Below are 18596 nucleotides of genomic sequence, written 5' to 3' on the forward strand. Positions count from 1 at the left end.
CTTCCTCTCTCACCTACAAGGGAGGATGGTGACAGACAATGCATGGCTGATGTATTACAACAAGCAAGGGAATGCTTACTCTGCTCTCCTGTGTGCAGAGGCTATAAGCCCATGGGATTGGTGTATCCATCACAACATTTTTACTAAAAGCACCAAAGAGTCCTGGGGCACCTTATAGACTAACAGACGTATAGGAGCATGAGCTTTCGTGGGTGAATACCCACTTCTTCGGATGCACGGGTATTCACCCACGAAAGCTCATGCTCCAATACGTCTGTTAGTCTATAAGGTGCCACAGGACTCTTTACTGCTATAACATTCTAGTTGTCAATGAGATGTAATGAAAAAATTAAAAGTTGCTCTTAAACATCCCTCAATTCAAGAGTCTTAAACTTACCTACAATCCATACAAATTTGATTTCCCCTCATTTTTGTTTTTAAAATGATTTACATCTGAAAGAATCATGGAACTGAGGTTATAGAAAGAGTTACTTGCACTAGAGGAATGAATGCCACAGCATTTTAAGTTTCTGGCATAAACAGATTTTTGTGTCCCTCATTGTAGGTCTATAGATATGACTACACTTCAAAATGGAAGGTGTAAACTGCAGCTCAAGGAGACATACCCACCCTAGCTCTGATTGAGCTACCGCACTGAAAACAGACTGTAGATGTGGTGGGGCAAGTACTGGGAGGGGCTAGCCATCCTGAGTACATACCTAGCATCTTGGATGGGTTTGTACTCAGGACTGCTAATCCTTCCCACGGGCTTGAGCTGCGGCAGCTGTACATTATTTTTAGTGCACTAGCTAGATCAGAGATACCACAGGTATGTCTCCTCCAGCTGGAAACTATACCTCCAGCTCAAAGCTCGAACTAGGCATACCCTATGTCACACAGTGCATCACACATTTGGTATTTGGCAAGCTGAGAGGTAAGGACGTGGACAGGGGTTGCAGTTCTAACTCTGGAAGGACTATGGCCTCTCCATAATAAAATAATACAATCCACCTGCAGTGCTGAGGTTGGAACACTGAGCTTTTAGTTCCAAAAACACAGCCATCTTGAGTTTTGAGAAAAAGCAGGTACCACACTTATTAATAGAAAGATATTTCTCAGATCCCTCCCATCACATTCATTGCTACCGGCCACCTTGCCTCTCATTCTTGACTCCACAATATTACTGTGGCAACTACAATAATTACTTCCATGAAAAAGTAGCATTAGGAAGTTATTTCATGTGGGTTTTAGCTGTCTTTTCATGCAGTTTTGCAGCTGGAAACGAGGAGGAGGAGCCAACACCGTGTGATCAGCCAGCTTTCTACAGACTATATGAAATCACTTTGTAGACCAACAGGGGTCTAAAGACTAGAGTTTGGGAACTTGTGAGCTACAGGAAGAGAGAGCACTGTCACCATACAATTCATCATATCCTTAACTATTCAGTTCCTTGCTCTTAATGGTTTAGTTTTTGTAAACAGTGTGGCAGGTAAGTGCACAGATGTCAAACCCCAATTTGAGAAACACTAGTCTAGAACATGAAATTAATCCCTTTTATCCAATGGTGCAAGTAGAAATAATTTCTTGCCGGTACTGCACTCATGGGAGGGACACAAAGGAGGGTTCATGACCCTCCATGTGACTCCTCCCCACCCCGTCCCCCGCCTGGGTCCCCCACGCTCTCTCCTCCAAACACCTGTCTAAAATTTTACAACTGCATCTGTGAAACACGATGTTTTGTAAAATGTAAATGATGTAAAATGATGCTTTGGGCCCCTGGTGCCACCTGTACTTCCAGGTGTCATTGAGGATCCAGCAGCACCCCAAATTGAAAACTTCTTAAATGAAAGAAGGCTAGGAAGGACAATCACCCCCACTTTTCCTTAACACACTCTCAGTGCCTCCCTTTATCCAAAACCAGCTGCTGCCAGCTTGCCTTTATCTAAGTATTGCTCTCCACCAGGCACTAGGAAAGCAAAGATGCTGTGCCATCTGGGTTTGATGGAAAAGAGGCATAGAACTGCGTGTGCCATGTACATCTTGATAGAACTACAGCCCAAATTGTTTTATTATTTTCCTCAGTATGACATACAGGAGGGGCAATCAAAATCAGCCTGGAAGAACGTGCATGAGAACTGTCTCTGGACAGATAAGCAATTGATCAAAATCACATTCTCTGATCTCTTGGGGCCAAATCCTATTCCCGTTGAGATCAAAAGGGAATGCTAATGAGTTCAATGGGAACAGGCTTTGACATTTGGAGAGGAAAGAACAAAACCACTCAAACAAGGGCTATGTTGCTTATACCATGGGTATCAAAAGTTGCTGACTCATGTGAGAAAGTCAGCAGACATCTGATCTTTGTCTATTGCAAGGAAGAAATCAGCAATCAATGAGGCTAGAACAATCTCTCTACCATATCCAACTCATAAGTCCATCTGCAAAGGATCAAGGAAATATGAAGACTCCAGATTACCTTAAAGTCCTCAGTCCCTTGGTTAGAATGCTCCCATTAGTATATGTTCATAGTCCAGAGGCTGGAGCAGGAAAGAGGCCAGAGCAGGAAAGGGGCAAAATGGATATGTTTCCAGGCCAGGGCCTTTTAGCTTCTACCAAGTGCTAAGTAAAGGGAAATCTGTTCTTATTGTGAAAGATGGTGTTTGGAGTCACATGGGCAAGTTACATGTCCATCACCCCCACCCATACTCTAGTTAGAACATTCTCAAAAAGTCCATTAAGTGTAGACAGGCCCTTTCCACGGTCCATTGAGAGCTAAGTATTCCTTAATCGGCCATTCAACTTGACTTGTCCCTTCATGTGCTGGCTAAATACCTTGTGGGCATTACCACAGGAGCAAACATGTAGTAAACATAGCTAATATTCATAACTTCAGATACCAAGATGAATATACATGCATAGAAATAGCATAATCATAAGTACCAGCTATTTCACCTACATGACTATTCCCAAAAGAGATTCTGAAAAATCACACCACGTACCTGAGACCCTATGTGCCAGCACCATGCCCCACTGGAGTTTTATCTGTTACGTAAAAACAGAGGTGGAGCCAGTGACATGACTCCGTTTAGCTTAAAAGGGCAAGGTTAATTTTTAGCTGTCCAGGTGTGACCGCACCTTTAGTCATTGAGGGCATACAGGCTGGCACACAGGCTGGCGCACATTCAGGTTAATGGGCTTCAGTGTTCCTTTGCAGTTAACATTTAACTCATAAACCTGGTGTATGCTGAGGTGGTTTAAAGCATAACACAGGTTTTTAGGTTTGCAAATCTGTGAACCTCTGCTTCTTTGAGATTTTATTATTATTAATTATTATTATTATTTTTCTGCTGGTCATAATGTGGGAGGGTATCCTCTCCACCCTCTGCTCACAAGGTTATGTATGTGTCTCATCTAAACACCAGTTGGAAGGAAAAAAAATTTTCAGTAAGTGTGAACCGATTCTTTTCTCTTAGAAGGCATGTAATTTTTTCAGGTTCACACTGATTAACACCATGGGCGCCAACTCCATGGGTGCTCCGGGGCTGGAGCACCCACGGGGAAAAATTGGTGGATGCTCTGCACCCCCTGGCAGACAGGAGAAGTTGGCGCCTATCATTAACACAGAAAACAATTGGGGCTGTTAATTTTCTATGAAATTTGAAGAAAGTTTAAGTTCAGCTATATTTTCCAATACAGTGATGAAATGGGTGTTTGTATATACAAACATCAACATGCTTAACTACTCCTTTTTCCCAAAATATGTAGTATTTAGCTGTCTATTTATATGGAATATGGGAGTTGGGTGAGGAGCCATTTCAGCTTACGACTTTTAATTTTAAGTAGAACTGTATCCTAAACTGCATTATGGTATTATACCCAAACATTGCATTTCAATGGGAGAGTCAACTTCCTTTATAGGAACAGAACAGACTCCTGAAACTCTTACTATTTGCCCATAGACATGCAAATAGTAAGAGTTTCAGGAGTCTGTTAGACTAGTTTGGAGGCAAAGAAGAATTCTATGTACACTGGGGACAACACCTGATACCTGTCAGGCTGCAGAACTGGGCTGACATCAGAATCCAAACATCCTCTGGTCTGTGCAAGCAGAGGCATTCCTCTAATGATTTGGACTTGATGTGATGCAGTATGTGTGTCATGGATAATTCAGACCAATGGGGAGAAACAGAATCAAAAACACTGTTTAAACACTTTATGTCCCCGCCCCCAGCCCCTTCTGGAGAACTCCTGACCAATTTAACAGCACAATACATATACTAACAAACTTAAAGAATGAATGCCCTCCCCAGCCCTGTTCTGCTCCTTTAAGGAGCAGAGCACAGCCCCCTCCACCCCACCCTGCCAGAGTGGGGGGCTAGCCCCAAGTTTTTCCAGTACCCAGTACCCTCTAAAAAGCTCTTGTTGGTACTGCATACTGGAGAGTACCAGCCTACTTGCACTACTGCTTTTATCAAAACCAGAAAACTCAGAAGGAACTCAGATTATAGTGAAAGCTGTTGAACACTAAACCCCAGTATCTAAACCCACTGAAACCCTTTAAAACTGATGTGGTTCCCCAGGACGGCACATTCCCCCAGCAGAGCAGGGACTACGCAGAAGTAGGGACCAGAAAAAACCTGTCCAGTGCTGAGACAGGAACTGGATCTGAGCAGGTCTGGGAGCTTGTGACTTCTCTCCCCACTTAGTCCGCCTCAGTTTCTCTCTCCCCTCCTGGCTCAGAGACTTGGTTATTGTCAATTCTTGGAGGCCTTCCCTATGCTGAAATGTCGCTGTGGATCCACACAATGTACCTCATCCCCATCTCTGCTAACCACAGAAGGGTTGGTCCGTATCTGCTCTAGCTGCTCCATTCAGAGTTGGTCCATATACAATGTAATGCACTCTTCCCATTCATAGCCAATAGGGAGACAAATTAATGAAGAATCTAGTGCAGCGTTTCTCAGCTGCTGGGTTGCAACACCCAGGGGTCCAGAACCGCAATCAGATGGGCCGTGAGATATTGACAGAACAAGGAGTAATAGTCCAAGTTGCAGTGGGGGAGGTTTAGGTTGGGTATTAGGAAAAACTTTTTCACTAGGAGGGTGGTGAAGCACTGGAACGGGTTCCCTAAGGAGGTGGGGGAATCTCCTTCCTTAGAGGTTTTTAAGGTCAGGCTTGACAAAGCCCTGGCTGGGATGATTTAGTTGGGGACTGGTCCTGCTTTGAGCAGGGGGTTGGACTAGATGACCTCCTGAGGTCTCTTCCAACCCTGATATTCTATAATTCTATGATCTGCAGTTCTAAGGCACTCAAAATAGACAAGAGACTTAGCGTGATAATGGAAGTGAGCCCAGAAAAGCCACACAAGCCTGATTCTGATCTCACCAGGAGTTTTACAGAAGTATATCTCTATTGACAATGTGCTGGTTACTCCTGATCAACTCTGGTGTAAGTGAGAACAGAATAATTTCTTTCTGTTTGGAACATTTTTTTTTTTTTTTAAAGAAAATTGGTATGTTCTCAGGTTCATCCATTGCACATGCAAGACACACTATTCAAATACTTACAAAAAATTATTCAAATATTTTTCACTATGGGGATCTGAATTTGAGGGACAAAACTTTGCTAAGAGTCTGGAAATAGTTTTGACATTGTGGGGAGATAGATCTCATATTCAGCTGGTTCTATTTTACTACTATTTATACGTTGCTTCTTGGCTATCTAAAATCTATGTCCACAAGTTTGATTCAGACTGAGCCTAAGGAAATAGCCTCCTCTTTATCAGTATCACCTTTGGATGTGCTACCCAGAACTAAATACGGTACTGTTTTCCTGTGCTGGTCTCATCAGAACTGTACAGAAAACAATAGTTATCAGTTCGCCTGGCATCATGACTGATGATGTCTTTGTGTATATAACCCAAAATTCCATTGACCTTTTTGTATCACAGTTTTCCCATTTTAATCTCATTTTACTTCCTGGTCATGGTTCCATCTTAGCCACCCTCCACCCCAGCCTTTGTAATTGATCTCTGCCCTTTTTCATAATTAAAACCCTTTCCAATTTAGTATCTTCCACAGATTTAATTAATGGGTTGTTGGTTACTCTTCCAAGTCATGGAAGATGTTAAATGAGACTGAAACTAACCCCAGTCCCTGAAGCACTTGGCTAGAGGCCTGAACCAAAGTCCATTAAAGCCAATGGAAAGACTTGCATTGATTTCAATGGGCTTTGGATCAGGTCTTAAGTACCTTCCCCTGGCTCTTAACATAGCTGATTAGATTGCATAACAGTGCTGAGCACATTATCATGCTAGAAGCATTGGGAGAGAACTACCAGCACCATGACACACACAGACAGAAGCAAAAGGTCAAAGAAGGAAGGTAGAGAACCAGCCACCACTGGCTGAGTGGGTGATAGGAAAGCCAGGCTGGCAATCAGTAACCAAAAGAAGATGGGAAGAGCCAGGACAGGTAAACAGGATGGGAAAGGGGCATTTGGACTGGCCTGTTGTAGATGAAGTTGGAAAGGTGGGAATTGTTAATCCCCTCTTCAGACGAACTAATTTTTAATATGCTTAGGAAAACGTGAACTAGTTCAGATGAATTTACTTGAAGAAAAGTTCCTTAAAGAAAGTTTTGTTCAAAGAGGGGGACAATTCCCCACTTTTCTTTCGACTGGTGCAATGGTGGTGCTATCATCTATTGCCCTTGGACAGGAATATATTTCAGAGAGATTTGTTTTAAACAGGACACACCTTCCTAGATGAGAACTTTCAGGTTGTATGTGAAATGTAACCACCACTTTATAAGTTCAAATCTAAATTAATGTTGTTTTTTTATTTGCACTGATAAAGGCAATAATGGTTAGACTTTAACAAAAGTAAAAGAGTTACACACCTGACTCCTCATCAGAGAATTAAAGCAGGTTTTTTACTGTGTACACACCAGCAAAAGTTTGGATTTGATAATGTATCTATATCTATAACAGATTTTGTCTAAGTTAAATTTCTTTACTCTGAGTGAAGGAGGTCATTCCTACTCATTCCTGATAAAATTAATTATATATAGCTTTTTTAAAATAATAATTTTTATCAGAAGAGTCTAAAAATGTGCCTGAGAATTGCAGTTGTGAATGTTCTTATCAACTTTCCCAAGACTTGGATAATACTGACATCTGCTGGCTTTTAAATTAATGCAATAAGGTGATGGTTAAATAAAGACAAGACAGATGGCACAACCTTCTCTCAAAGAAAACTTAAAGGAAGTTAAAGATACAAGAATGATCTAAATAAGTTTCACAAACTTACATGACATTTAATGTAGCAACCCATGTGCATTATTCATACATACACATAATGTCCATGTGATAAATTGCAGAGGCATCATTTACCATGACCTGCATAATTCAAAAGGAGCTTTGCCTATCAGGGTAAAGTTAATAACTATGTTACCTGAGCACCTAAGGGGCTGGCAGAGTAGATTAGACAGATAAAATAGGTAGACATTATGATCTGTTCCAGATCTTTAAACATCTCAGGCACACAACTGCATACAAACATGCCTATTAAACTGCCTAGCTAAAATTATGCATGCAATACGACTTCTTTCTCTATATTAGAGTTTTAAAACATGTTAGTTAAAATGTTCCAGCTAACATGAAACAGACAAGCCCTAAATGCTTCAACTTTATCACCACGTATAACAGTTGGTTTTTCCATTAAAAGAAAGAGCCTTAACCTTAATGAGCTGATTGTGTGTTGAGGCATTATATCAAACTTCAATAGACAGCCCACAAGACATGCAAATAAAAGTGTGACTTCATTACTGCCAAAGAGATATGAAAGAGAAGCAAACACTAACATGGCTGCTGGGGCCACCCAACCCCAAAATGCTGACGTCAGTGACAGCAAGGTTATAAAATCCTTTCTCTGTCCTTTGGAATCTGCTGCTGTCTGCCCATTGCCCAGCTCCAAACACAATTGTCCGGGAGATCGAGGCATCAACCCTTCCAATGCCCTTTGGAACAACCTTTCAGACTTGTTCTCTATTTTGCTTGTCAGACTTCCAATGTTGAGTTTTTGGAGACAAGGTTAAGGATCTGGTGTTTCTCTTGGTTATTTTTTTTAATAAATCATGAGGTCTGTAAAAGGAGAAGGATCCCATTTAAATATTTCCCAATTGTGTTGTACTTTTTTTTTTTTCATTGTGTGTTTCCTGTGTTGTTGGGGCAGAGGAGTCAAACTTAAAAGAGAATTGTATGTTCTCCCCATTCTTCTCCTTGGTTGGTACGAGTATAATGCTCCCTCAAGAAACAAGATAAAAACAATGAAGCTGAAATTAGAGAAAAATGCACAGGCTCAGATTTAGCAAAAGGATGGAGAAAGACAAACGTGTTCCCTTCTTCACAACCCCCTCCGACCACAGCAGGTTTAGATGTTGTTTAAGCTGCTGATGAGCACACTTCACTCCATCTCCCTCATCTTCTAATGTATCATTCAATATGGTTTTGTCTGAGGGCAGGTCTACACTACAGGGCTAAGTCAACCTAAGTTACGCAACTCCAGCTACGTGAATAATGTAGCTGGAGTCAACGTACAGTAACTCCTCACTTAAAGTCATCCTGGTTAACGTTGTTTCATTGCTGATCAATTAGGGAATATGCTCGTTTAAAGTTGTGCAATGCTCCCTTAAAACGTTGTTTGGCAGCCGCCTGCTTTGTCCACTGCTGGCAGGAAGAGCAGCCTGTTGCAGCGAGCTGGTGGGGGCTTGGAACCAGGGTGGACCGGCAGCCCCCCTATCAGCTCCCCACTCCCCTAAGTTCCCTGTGCAGTAGCTGCCCAGCAGGCTATCAATTGCCAGCAGTTCAGCTGTCCCTCCCCCCACTGCCATGTGTGGCTCCTGCCCTCTGCCTTGGAGCTGCTCCCGGGAGCCTCCTGCTTGCTGTGCAGGGGAGAGGGGAAGAAGGAGGCTAATGTCAAGGTGTCCCCCTCCCTTCCCCCCCCCCCCCGCTTACCCCTTCTCCATATAGAGCAGGGTGGGGACAGGACAGGGCTCAGGATGGAGAGAGCTTGCTGGCCGCAGCTGCTATCTCAACTTCCTGATCTTTTTAAAGGCAATGTACTTAGAGTGGAATCAGCGTACTTAAAGGGGCAATGCACATCTCTCTCCCCCCCACACATACAGGGTGTGTGTCTCTGTCTGCCATGCTGTCTCCCCTCCCTCCATTCATGCTGCCTTGTAGAGTGAGGCTACATTAACAACAATCTGTTAACCCTCGAGGGCTCAGCCGAGTGCTAGTTCATCATTTAGCAGTAAAGCATTCCCTGGGAAATATCCCTCCCTCTTCCACCCTCTAACTTCACCACCTCAACCAAACTTCACAATCATCATTGCTGTGTACAGTATTAAATTATTTGTTTAAAACTTACACACACACACACACAGAGAGAGTGTATGTGTGTGTGTGTGTGTGTATTAGTTTTTTGTCTGGTGAAAAAAATTTCCCTGGAACCTGACCCCCCACCCCATTTACATTAATTCTTATGGGGAAATTGGATTTGCTTAACATTGTTTCGCTTAAAGTCGCATTTTTCAGGAACATAACTACAACGTTAAGCGAGGAGTTACTGTACATTAGGTCAACTTATTGCAGTGTCTATACTGCGCTGGGTCAATGGGAGAAACCCTCTCATCGACGTACCTTATGCTTCTCCTTCCAATGGAGTACTGGAGTTGACCGGAGAGCGATCGGCGGTCAATTTAGCAGGTCTTTACTACACCCGCTAAATCGACCCCCAGTCGTTTGATCGCCGCGCGTCAATCTCCTGGTAAGTGGAGACAAGCCCACTTTATCACTTAGAATCAAAGGTTAGGGCACAGTAAGCCAGGGTGTGAAATTAGAGCGCATTAGCTACTCCCTACTGATTCCCCATGTGGACATTCTTAGTCCACACTAGAAGTGCCCTTGAGTGGCTCAGCTCCATATGCTTTAAAGTGTCCTTTTAGTGTGCAGTATGTTTGTCCACACAGAGAATTAGCGCATAGTAGTTAGAGTGTGAATTTAAGGCACTCTAACTTGTTGCTCACTAACTTCCCACATAGACAAGCCTTAGAATCAAAGTCCCCAAGATACAGTGTTGAAATATCAGACAAAACCATACTGAGTTATTGAGCCCTAAAGTAGATACAGAAGGACTAGATTCTCCTCTGTCTTTCATCTTGTGTAGTCATTTATGGCCTGATCCTTCAAAACAATTAAGACCATGTATGGATTTCTCACTTGAATTGTCCAATTGACTTCATGGGGACTACTCACATGAGCAAACTATGTTTGTGCCTAAGTGCTATGTAGGAATGGGTCCATACAAAGTGGATGTAAAATGCAACTTAATCAAAATTCTTGCAACTTGCCAGGGCAGCCTGGGGTGGGACAAGTGGGGCAATTTGCCCCAGGCCCTGGGCCCCGAAGGAGCTCCTCGAGCCCTGGCCGAGAATCCCTTCCCTGGCGCTGGGTGGGGGGGCTTCTCGGAGACGCTGGTGTCCACTGCACGGAGCTGCGGGATATGCTGCCGCCTGCAGCGCAACCCTTTTCCAGGGGCTCGATTGGCTGAGCTGCTCGCGGAGCAGGACCCCCGCTCAGGCCCCGAGCGGAGGTAAGCAGGAGGGAGGCGCTGGTGTGGGGCAGGCTAGTCCTGTCCCACGTGGCGCTCTGCCACGCCCCAGGCCCTACGGGGAGGTGAGGATGGGTGCGGGGACACCTGGGCTCTGTGCCAGCCCTGCCATGGACTCCGCGCCGGCAAGCGGCGCCACCTTGCTGCGCCCCACATAACTGCTCCTGCTGGGCGCGCCGGACACGGTGCAGGGGCTGGGACGGGGCAGTTCTGCGCCCACAGGGGAGCTAGGGGGCTCCCTGCGTTCTTGCAGCACCACTAACGGGCAGCTGCTGGGGACGGGGTGGGCGGGGGCAGGCACTCTGGTTGCACTCGCAGCACTCCCAGGCAGCGGCAGCTCCAGCTGGAAGGAGTGCTGTAGGTGGCTGGAGAGAGCGTGCAGCGCGCATCTGGTGGCTTTGGGTGACTGGCTGCAGGGGGCGCGCAGAGCTGGAGTGGCTGGAGAGGGCGCGCAGCACGCATCTGGTGGCTGTGGGTGACTGTCTGCAGGGGGTGCATGGAGCTGGGGTAGCTGGAGAGGGCGCACAGAGTGCGTCTGGTGGCTATGGGTGACTCTGGCTGCAGGGGGCGCACGGAACTGGGGTGGCTGGAGAGAGTGCGCAGAGCGCATCCAGTGGTTATGGGTGAGTGACTGGCTGCAGGGAGTGCACAGAGCTGGGAGTGGAAGTTGGAGGGTATTTAGGAGTATTCTCTACTATGAGTTTGTCAAGCCTCAGCAAGGAAAGGTAAGCCAGTCATTTGGAAATAGTTCCCGCTGTGTCTGGACAATGCTGTGTCCTGATCAATACTTGTCTGGAAAACTTGGCTTGTAAGCACAGTGTTGACTTTTGGAAGCAGAAATTCTCCCCCTCAAGAGGAAACAACCCCTTTGCATTTCTACAGTCCAAAACTCAGTCCGTTTTTTCTTCAAATAGCCCTTAAAAATGTACTGTGTGGGTGAGAGCTTCCCTTCGACAACCTTCAGCTTGTGTACCCCAGCGACGTAAGACTGGCAAACCAGGCTGATTTTAATGGAATGCAGGACAGTCTGCAGCCTGACAGACAGAAGACTTCACTGGCCTCTGCACCGTGCTAATGGTCACACAGTACATTGTGTGGTAACCTAGCGCTGTGTCTGTGTACGTAGCTCTATGGTGAAAACCCAGTTGTGCTGTTAACTTGCAGGGCAAGAATTTTCTGCCATAAACCTTAACTCCAGTCAATAATACACCCTTTGGCGTGTCTTTGCACTTGGGTTATCTGTACTCAGCTGATTTACAGGAGTAAATACCATGTTCCCCCAATTGACACAGGATCAATAGTTCACATCAGGCAGTAACAGTTCACTTATCCTCATCATGCATGTTCTGAGCTCAAATTAGGAGCCCTGGTCATGGACAAAGGCCCATTGCATTAGGTGCTGTGGAAACACAGAACAAAAAGCCGGTCCCGCACGTCCCCACATAGTGGTTCTTAAGTTCACAACCAGCTCTAATACAAATGCAGAGCGTGAATAAAATGAACCAGCTGGCTGGTTTCAAGAGCTGTGGGGCAAGATAGACTGATTTGAGTTTGAGATTTCGTTTAGTTTTTCATTTGTTTTCTTCCTGGCAAACATTGCAGTAACTTGACTGCTGTGTCTACCCAGGCGGGCCTGCTTTTAACTGCTGTGGCAGCTAGAGCACTTCTCCACAGCAAAGGGCCCTTTATAAATGCAGAACATAGTAATCAGATCTTTTACAATTACTACCAGGTGGCAGGGGTCACCCAGGGGGTGGGGAGGCAAATGGGGCAATTTGCCCCAGGCCCCCACGAGAATATAGCATTCTATAGTATTGCAACCTTTTTTTTATGGAAGGGGCCCCCGAAATTGCTTTGCCCCAGGCCCACTGAATCCTCTGGGCGGCTCTGCAACTTGCACCCACTGGCAGAGGAGTAAATGCCTAGACAAGAGGCAAGCCTGTTGAGAAGCAGATATTATAATATCTAAAATTACCTAATTAGAAGGGAATGTTAAAAAATTGATCTGACAACACTAAGGACCATGTAGGTGTTTTTGATCAATGATAATGCAATTCTTCATAGAAAACTTTAGGGGTCTGAAAATAATATCAAATCATGTAATGTCAAGATAACAGGTTTCTCAAAGCATTCACTCTGAGAAGCTTCGTTTGTAACAATTTTGGAACAAAAGTCTGACTATCACTGAAGATGATTAAAGCATTCTGTATTCCATTTAAATTGTCTCTTCTGATTTCTGTTGCTTTGAGCTGAAGATTCAATTACTTTTGCTTCAATAAACTGACAAAGAAGAGGTGATGTCTGAAGCATGGAGAAAGAAAATTTATCACATTTCAGTGAAAAGTTTACATTTTCCTGAGATAGCAAAAACTACTAGAAATGGAAAGAAGTTATTGATGCTTACATTTGAGTTTTTAATCAGTCCGGCGTCAGGAGGACATTTTCTTGCAAGGCCTGGATTGACTGTAGATGAAAAAGATTTGTCCATTTTGATTCTGATTGATGTAAAGATTTTCTTGGATCATATCTGAGCAATGTGAATGAAAGGCAAAGTGATGCGTGCCTAGATGGTTCAGCCCAAGTAACGGAGGGCTTGCAAACTGAGGGACAGACACACTAATTGAGATTATCACAGCCAAGGCTTTTCACACCAGGGGTTTTTTTTGCATTGCCTCCCCCAGAAGGAGAGCTTTACTCTGCACACTCATTGGCCAGTGCCACCCACTTTGGGGGCTGTGCTGACCAACTCTAGGACCTCCGGTATAGCAGTGGTTATGAACATCCTTTACCAGCACAATTCTTCTGTAGGTTGAGAGAGAATGAGCCAGCACCTAGAATAGTCTGGTAGGTAGGGCATTTCTCTGGGCTGTGGGAGATTCAAGCTCAAGCCCCTGCTATGCTTGATTCAGACCAAGGACTTAAACCTGGGTCTCCTACACCTCAGGTGTGTCCTGATCACCAGACTATGTGGTTCTCTAGGGTGGGTCTTGCACAGTTTCTCCTGTTGGAGCTATTCCACTTTGTAAAAATAGTTAACTATTCATGGAGTGAGAGACTGATTCTCTAGTCCAGTAGGTAGGGCACTCACCTGGGATGCAGGTGACCTAGGTTCAAGACCCTAGTTTGAATCAGGTCTCTGCTTTAGCAGGATGAGGAATGGGAATTTTTTTTTAATTTCCAAAAGTTTCACAAGATGGGAAAAATGATTCCTATCCAGCTTTGCATAAACAATAAGGTGTGATTGATTATTTCAATGATTGGGGTGGGGGGGAGATTTCCTTTAAACTGAAGGCCACTTATGGGAATAGATGTCCAACTCACCTTGAAATACATGTAGGCTTCTTTGAAAAATCAGCAATGATTAGTAATTAGGGCTGACTGAATTGATAAATGACATACAACACTACAACAGAGGAAACATGGGAAATTTGCAGGTTTAAGGCAGAAAGATAAGGAAAATGAATTTTAATGGACACTGGTGAAATATCACATGACAGGATTTGGAAATGATACTAAGTCCAAATAGTCTGGTAATACTAAGGAATCATTAGGTCACAAGTTGCAACAAAGATGGACCAGAAATGAAGCATGACATGCTGGCGCACTAAGAGAAGAGAAGGATAGGTGATGCTGATAACATTTGTATTGGAGAGAGTCCATTGGCAATGCAAACTCAGAGCTGGAGAATAAGGTTTGATTTCCTTTAAACAGAGGATCAGATGTCTAGTCTCCAGAAACAGCAGCAGATACTGAAGACAGAGGAATAGAACAACAGAAAATCATGTTCTTGGAGAAAACCAGGCAGTGCAGGTGGGTCAGGGTCAATGCCGAAGCAGCAACTATTACTCCAGGAGGAAAAAGAGGAAGACGGGGAAGATAAAGAAACAGAATCAGATAAAAAGCATGCAGAATCCAAGACAGCATAGTATGGGGGCAAGCCTGAGTGATGCAGTCCTTTTGGAAATAGGTGAAGTGAGGACTTGCTCTGAAAGCACAGAGCTCCACAGGCAGTGATTTGAGTCCCATGGCGTTAGGTTATTTTTTCAGCCTTTGATCCTTTGGCTTCTCAGGACTTTTGTACACACAACTGAAATAACTACATCAGTTTTAATTCAAGCCTTTTGGCAAGTCTGTGTGTGGACACTCTTTTGTGGATTCAAAATGTCTTACTTTGATTTAGTTTAAATTAATAAGGAATCAACTTAAGCTAACTCACACTTAGACACTCCTATTCTGAAACAAGAACGTCCACACAGAGTTGCCCCAAAATAACAAAAGATGTGAATTAACACTGATGCAGTTATTTTGCTGTGCGTCAGTAATTTTTTTGCATAGCTATGGCAAGTTTGTAAAGTTTGTCAATGAAAACTATATTTCATTGTAATTTTAGTTTTTGAGATTGTAAATTTCAAAAGTTAAACTGGTCAATCACAAATTTTAAAAAAGCTAGTTTGTTTCTAAGGGCTAATCTACACTAGAAGTGCTACATTTGCGCAGCTGCATTGGTGCAGCTATGCCATTGTAGTGCATCCGGTGAAGATGCTCTATGCCGATGGGAGAAAAGCTCTCCCATCGGCATAATAAATCCACCTCTGCGAGAGGTGGTAGCTATGTTGGTGGGAGAAGCTCTCCCGCCAACATAGCGCTGTCCACACTGGTGCTTAGGTCAGTGTAACTTATGTCACTCAGGGGGGTGGCATATTCACATCCCTGAGCAATGCAAGTTATACCAAAGTAAGTGGTAGTGTAGACCTGGCCTAATTTTTTACTTTGAAAAAAACAGTGATGCAGCATGAAAGAGCTTTTCTTGTTTGTCTAACTAATTACTAATAATTCAAAGTGGCATTAAAGCTGAAGGCTGGCATTTAAGCATTTGGATTTTGGACTAGTTAAAATTCAAATGAGCCTTTCAAAATAATCTGGAGCAACCAGCTCTTTGAAGAATGGAAAACCAGAGAGGAGAAATTGAATCTGTTGGAGACAACATCTTTTGTCATAGCAGTGATACCATCTATGGAGACATCCTAAGGATAGGAGATAAAAGAGGCCAGGCAGGTTGTTGAAAGAACAGAGGTATAATTAATAATAAAAGGGAGAATTTTTCCTGATTAAAACACACAAAGAAGTGTTTTATTTCTGAATATATAACTTAATAAATGTAGAGAAAGATGTTCCTGTCGGTTTTTGAGGCATGATCAGAAATACAGGGGCGAAGAACACTCTGCGAAGGACAGAGAGATCATTATAATGTTATGTCCTAGATCTTTAATAAGAGGAAGATTCTATCCCACCAGAGCTTTAGTAAGAACCTTCTGCACCATCTAGTCCATCCCTCTGAATACTATAGGTCTTTTCTCCAGATGTCTGGACCCAATGCTGCAATCCTTTCTCAGGAAAAACTCCCACTGAAGGTCAACAGGAGCTGTGCCTGAGTAAAGATGGAGTAAGAATAATATAAGATGAGGCATTGACTAAAGCCAGAGTCAATAGGATAATATTCCCAAAGAGATGACAGTCCCAGCGAGTGTTTTATATTCCCCTCAGCCAAAGGCACAGTAGTATGCACAAGTCAGCCTAAAGACTTCTGTGAGTAAGTCTCTTGCAGAGACACATTTACAAAGATTTCAATGCAAAAATTTCTCTGCAGAAAATATGTGCGGAAGCACCTCATCACCTGAAACAGCTCTAGCTAGCTGGCTCCTTCGGGGTCTCCTGTTCTAAAGGGACCAGCATTGTCTAACCTGTCCCCTCCTCTTGGCTAGCTGGCCGTATCTGGAAAGAAATATTATAGAAGGCAGCTGGGTTATGTTACCATCAGGAGATAACATGGGAAGTGATCAGTTTCTCTCCTCAGCAGAAATCCAAGGGAGAAGCCAGCCAGCTCCTTCTACAAAAGATTTGGTCAGCCAACCACCATATTAATCAGCCTTTTCAATCATGTTCCCGTTGAATCGCAATGATGATGTCCGACAGACTATTAGCCTCCAATATCTGCTAATAGCCTCTCAAGAGGCTATTAGCTCTGCCTAGAGATGGTCGGAAAACCTTAAGCCAGTTCATTCTAAATCAAAATGCTTCAGGAAATCATGTCAATTTTGCCAACATTTTGTTCTGGACAAAAACTGAAAAAACGAAGTTCCTACAACATTGACCTGTTCCGTTTTGATGTTTTGTTTTGAAATGACATTCCATTTCAAATGACATTTCATTTCTATTCTAACATAATACTTTGATTTCGTTGAAATGAAACATTTCAATTGCACCAAAACTAAACAATTTAGAGAATTTTCCTTTGTGGTGAATTTCAAAGTTTCCAATTCAAAACAAAGCCAAATTCAAAATCATTTTGTGTCCTCCAGCTTGGTCTAGCTCGGATCTATTTTTGGTCATGTGTCCAACTTGCAATCAAATTGTTCAAAAAATTCCAGAGGTTTAATCAAAACTGAATCATATGTTCGTACATATAAATTAGTGTAAAGAGCTTCCCCTGCCCCATTAGCTGTGTCACAGGCAGGTGTGGTTTGAGAGAGAGGCTGGAGGAAAGGGAATTGAAACAAAGTATTCTATTGGTAGGTGGAGCCACCTGGTAACAGCTCTAGGGGAAGCAGGCAGGCATTCCAGTCTGAAGGCTCAGACTGGAATGAGTTAAAATTTGTGAGACTATTTTAGACAATGTGGTCTTGCCTCTTTCCTTTGAGTATCCCTGAATTATACAGTATGTTCCTAATAGATAATGGGACAGACTTTCAAGTGCTCAGCAGAATCCCCAGCTGGGCCCAGATTTTCAAAAGAGCTCAGTTTCCATTTAAGCACCTAAGGAAGGGTCAGATTCACAAAAATATTCAGCACCCAGCGTGACACTTAAGGACAGATTTTCAAGAGACCCAAAACAGTGAAAATCTGATTTCTTAGTTTGATTTCTCAATGGGAGTTGAGCTCTTTTGGAAATTTGGTCCTGATTGTCGCTGCTGAGTACTTGATAATCTGGCCCACAATGCAGTGTTTCTTTTATTATCCAACTTGTTATTAATTCAAAATTTTTGATAATGCTGTCTGTCTGAATGGTGGGGCAGCATTTGTAACACAGCTTAAAAATATTTGTGTAAGCATTACTGTTTGTTCACTGAATTCACCAACTTCACTTACTGTTATGATGTGGTTTACTGTCTGGAATGGGCTGCTTTTAGCTGGTGCTTCAACAGGACCTGAGTCAGGCGTGTTTGGTTCTAAAAGGATGGATCCCTTGAGGGGGGGGAAAAAGCATAAAATGATCATCTTTATTTTCTGGGTACTGCTAACATAAAGGATAACTAACTCCCCCGCACTCAGATCAACTTAAACAGTGACTAGACCCATTGTCATGTAGGATTTCACAAGGGTTCATTCAAATAGCGTGCGCTAATTCCTCTTTCACTGTTCCTTAATTCACTGAGTTGTTGAAAAGGTCAGAACACTAAAAACTTGTAAAACATAAAGCCAAGTGACAATTTTAGTTTCTTGAACTGAGATTGGTCCTGTTATCAAAACATTAAAACTCCCTTTTAAACATATTTGAATGCATTAATTCCTTTTCATCTCACAAAAAAGTGAATGTTTTCCCCACATTTTAAAGTATCTGAATTGTTCTGCTAATAGTGCCATCTTGTGGCATGCACAGAAAATGCAGATATTTGTTGAATCAGCCACATATTTGAGAAGAAGAACAGGAGTACTTGTGGCACCTTAGAGACTAACAAATTTATTAGAGCATAAGCTTTCGGCATATGGATCCGAAGAAGTGGGCTGTAGTCCACGAAAGCTTATGCTCTAATAAATTTGTTAGTCTCTAAGGTGCCACAAGTACTCCTGTTCTTTTGACAATAGCTGAAATAATTCTAGTGGACTGTAATTAGACACACAAAAGGCAATCCATTGTCTGAAGGGT

The 18596-nt window shown here is 43.2% G+C and overlaps 1 protein-coding gene across 1 annotated transcript in view; it reads right to left on the minus strand.

Annotated features, from left to right (window-relative positions):
• Positions 1 to 18596, minus strand: part of LOC117875513 (protein scribble homolog) — a 43268-nt gene that overhangs the window by 6255 nt on the left and 18417 nt on the right. Inside the window, exon 6 of the mRNA XM_034766896.1 lies at positions 17819 to 17914. Coding sequence (XP_034622787.1) covers positions 17819 to 17914 — 96 coding nt within the window. The remainder of the gene's footprint in view (positions 1 to 17818; positions 17915 to 18596) is intronic.

This window comes from Trachemys scripta, chromosome 3 (genome assembly GCF_013100865.1).
Source record: "Trachemys scripta elegans isolate TJP31775 chromosome 3, CAS_Tse_1.0, whole genome shotgun sequence".
NCBI classification, from domain to species: domain Eukaryota; kingdom Metazoa; phylum Chordata; order Testudines; family Emydidae; genus Trachemys; species Trachemys scripta.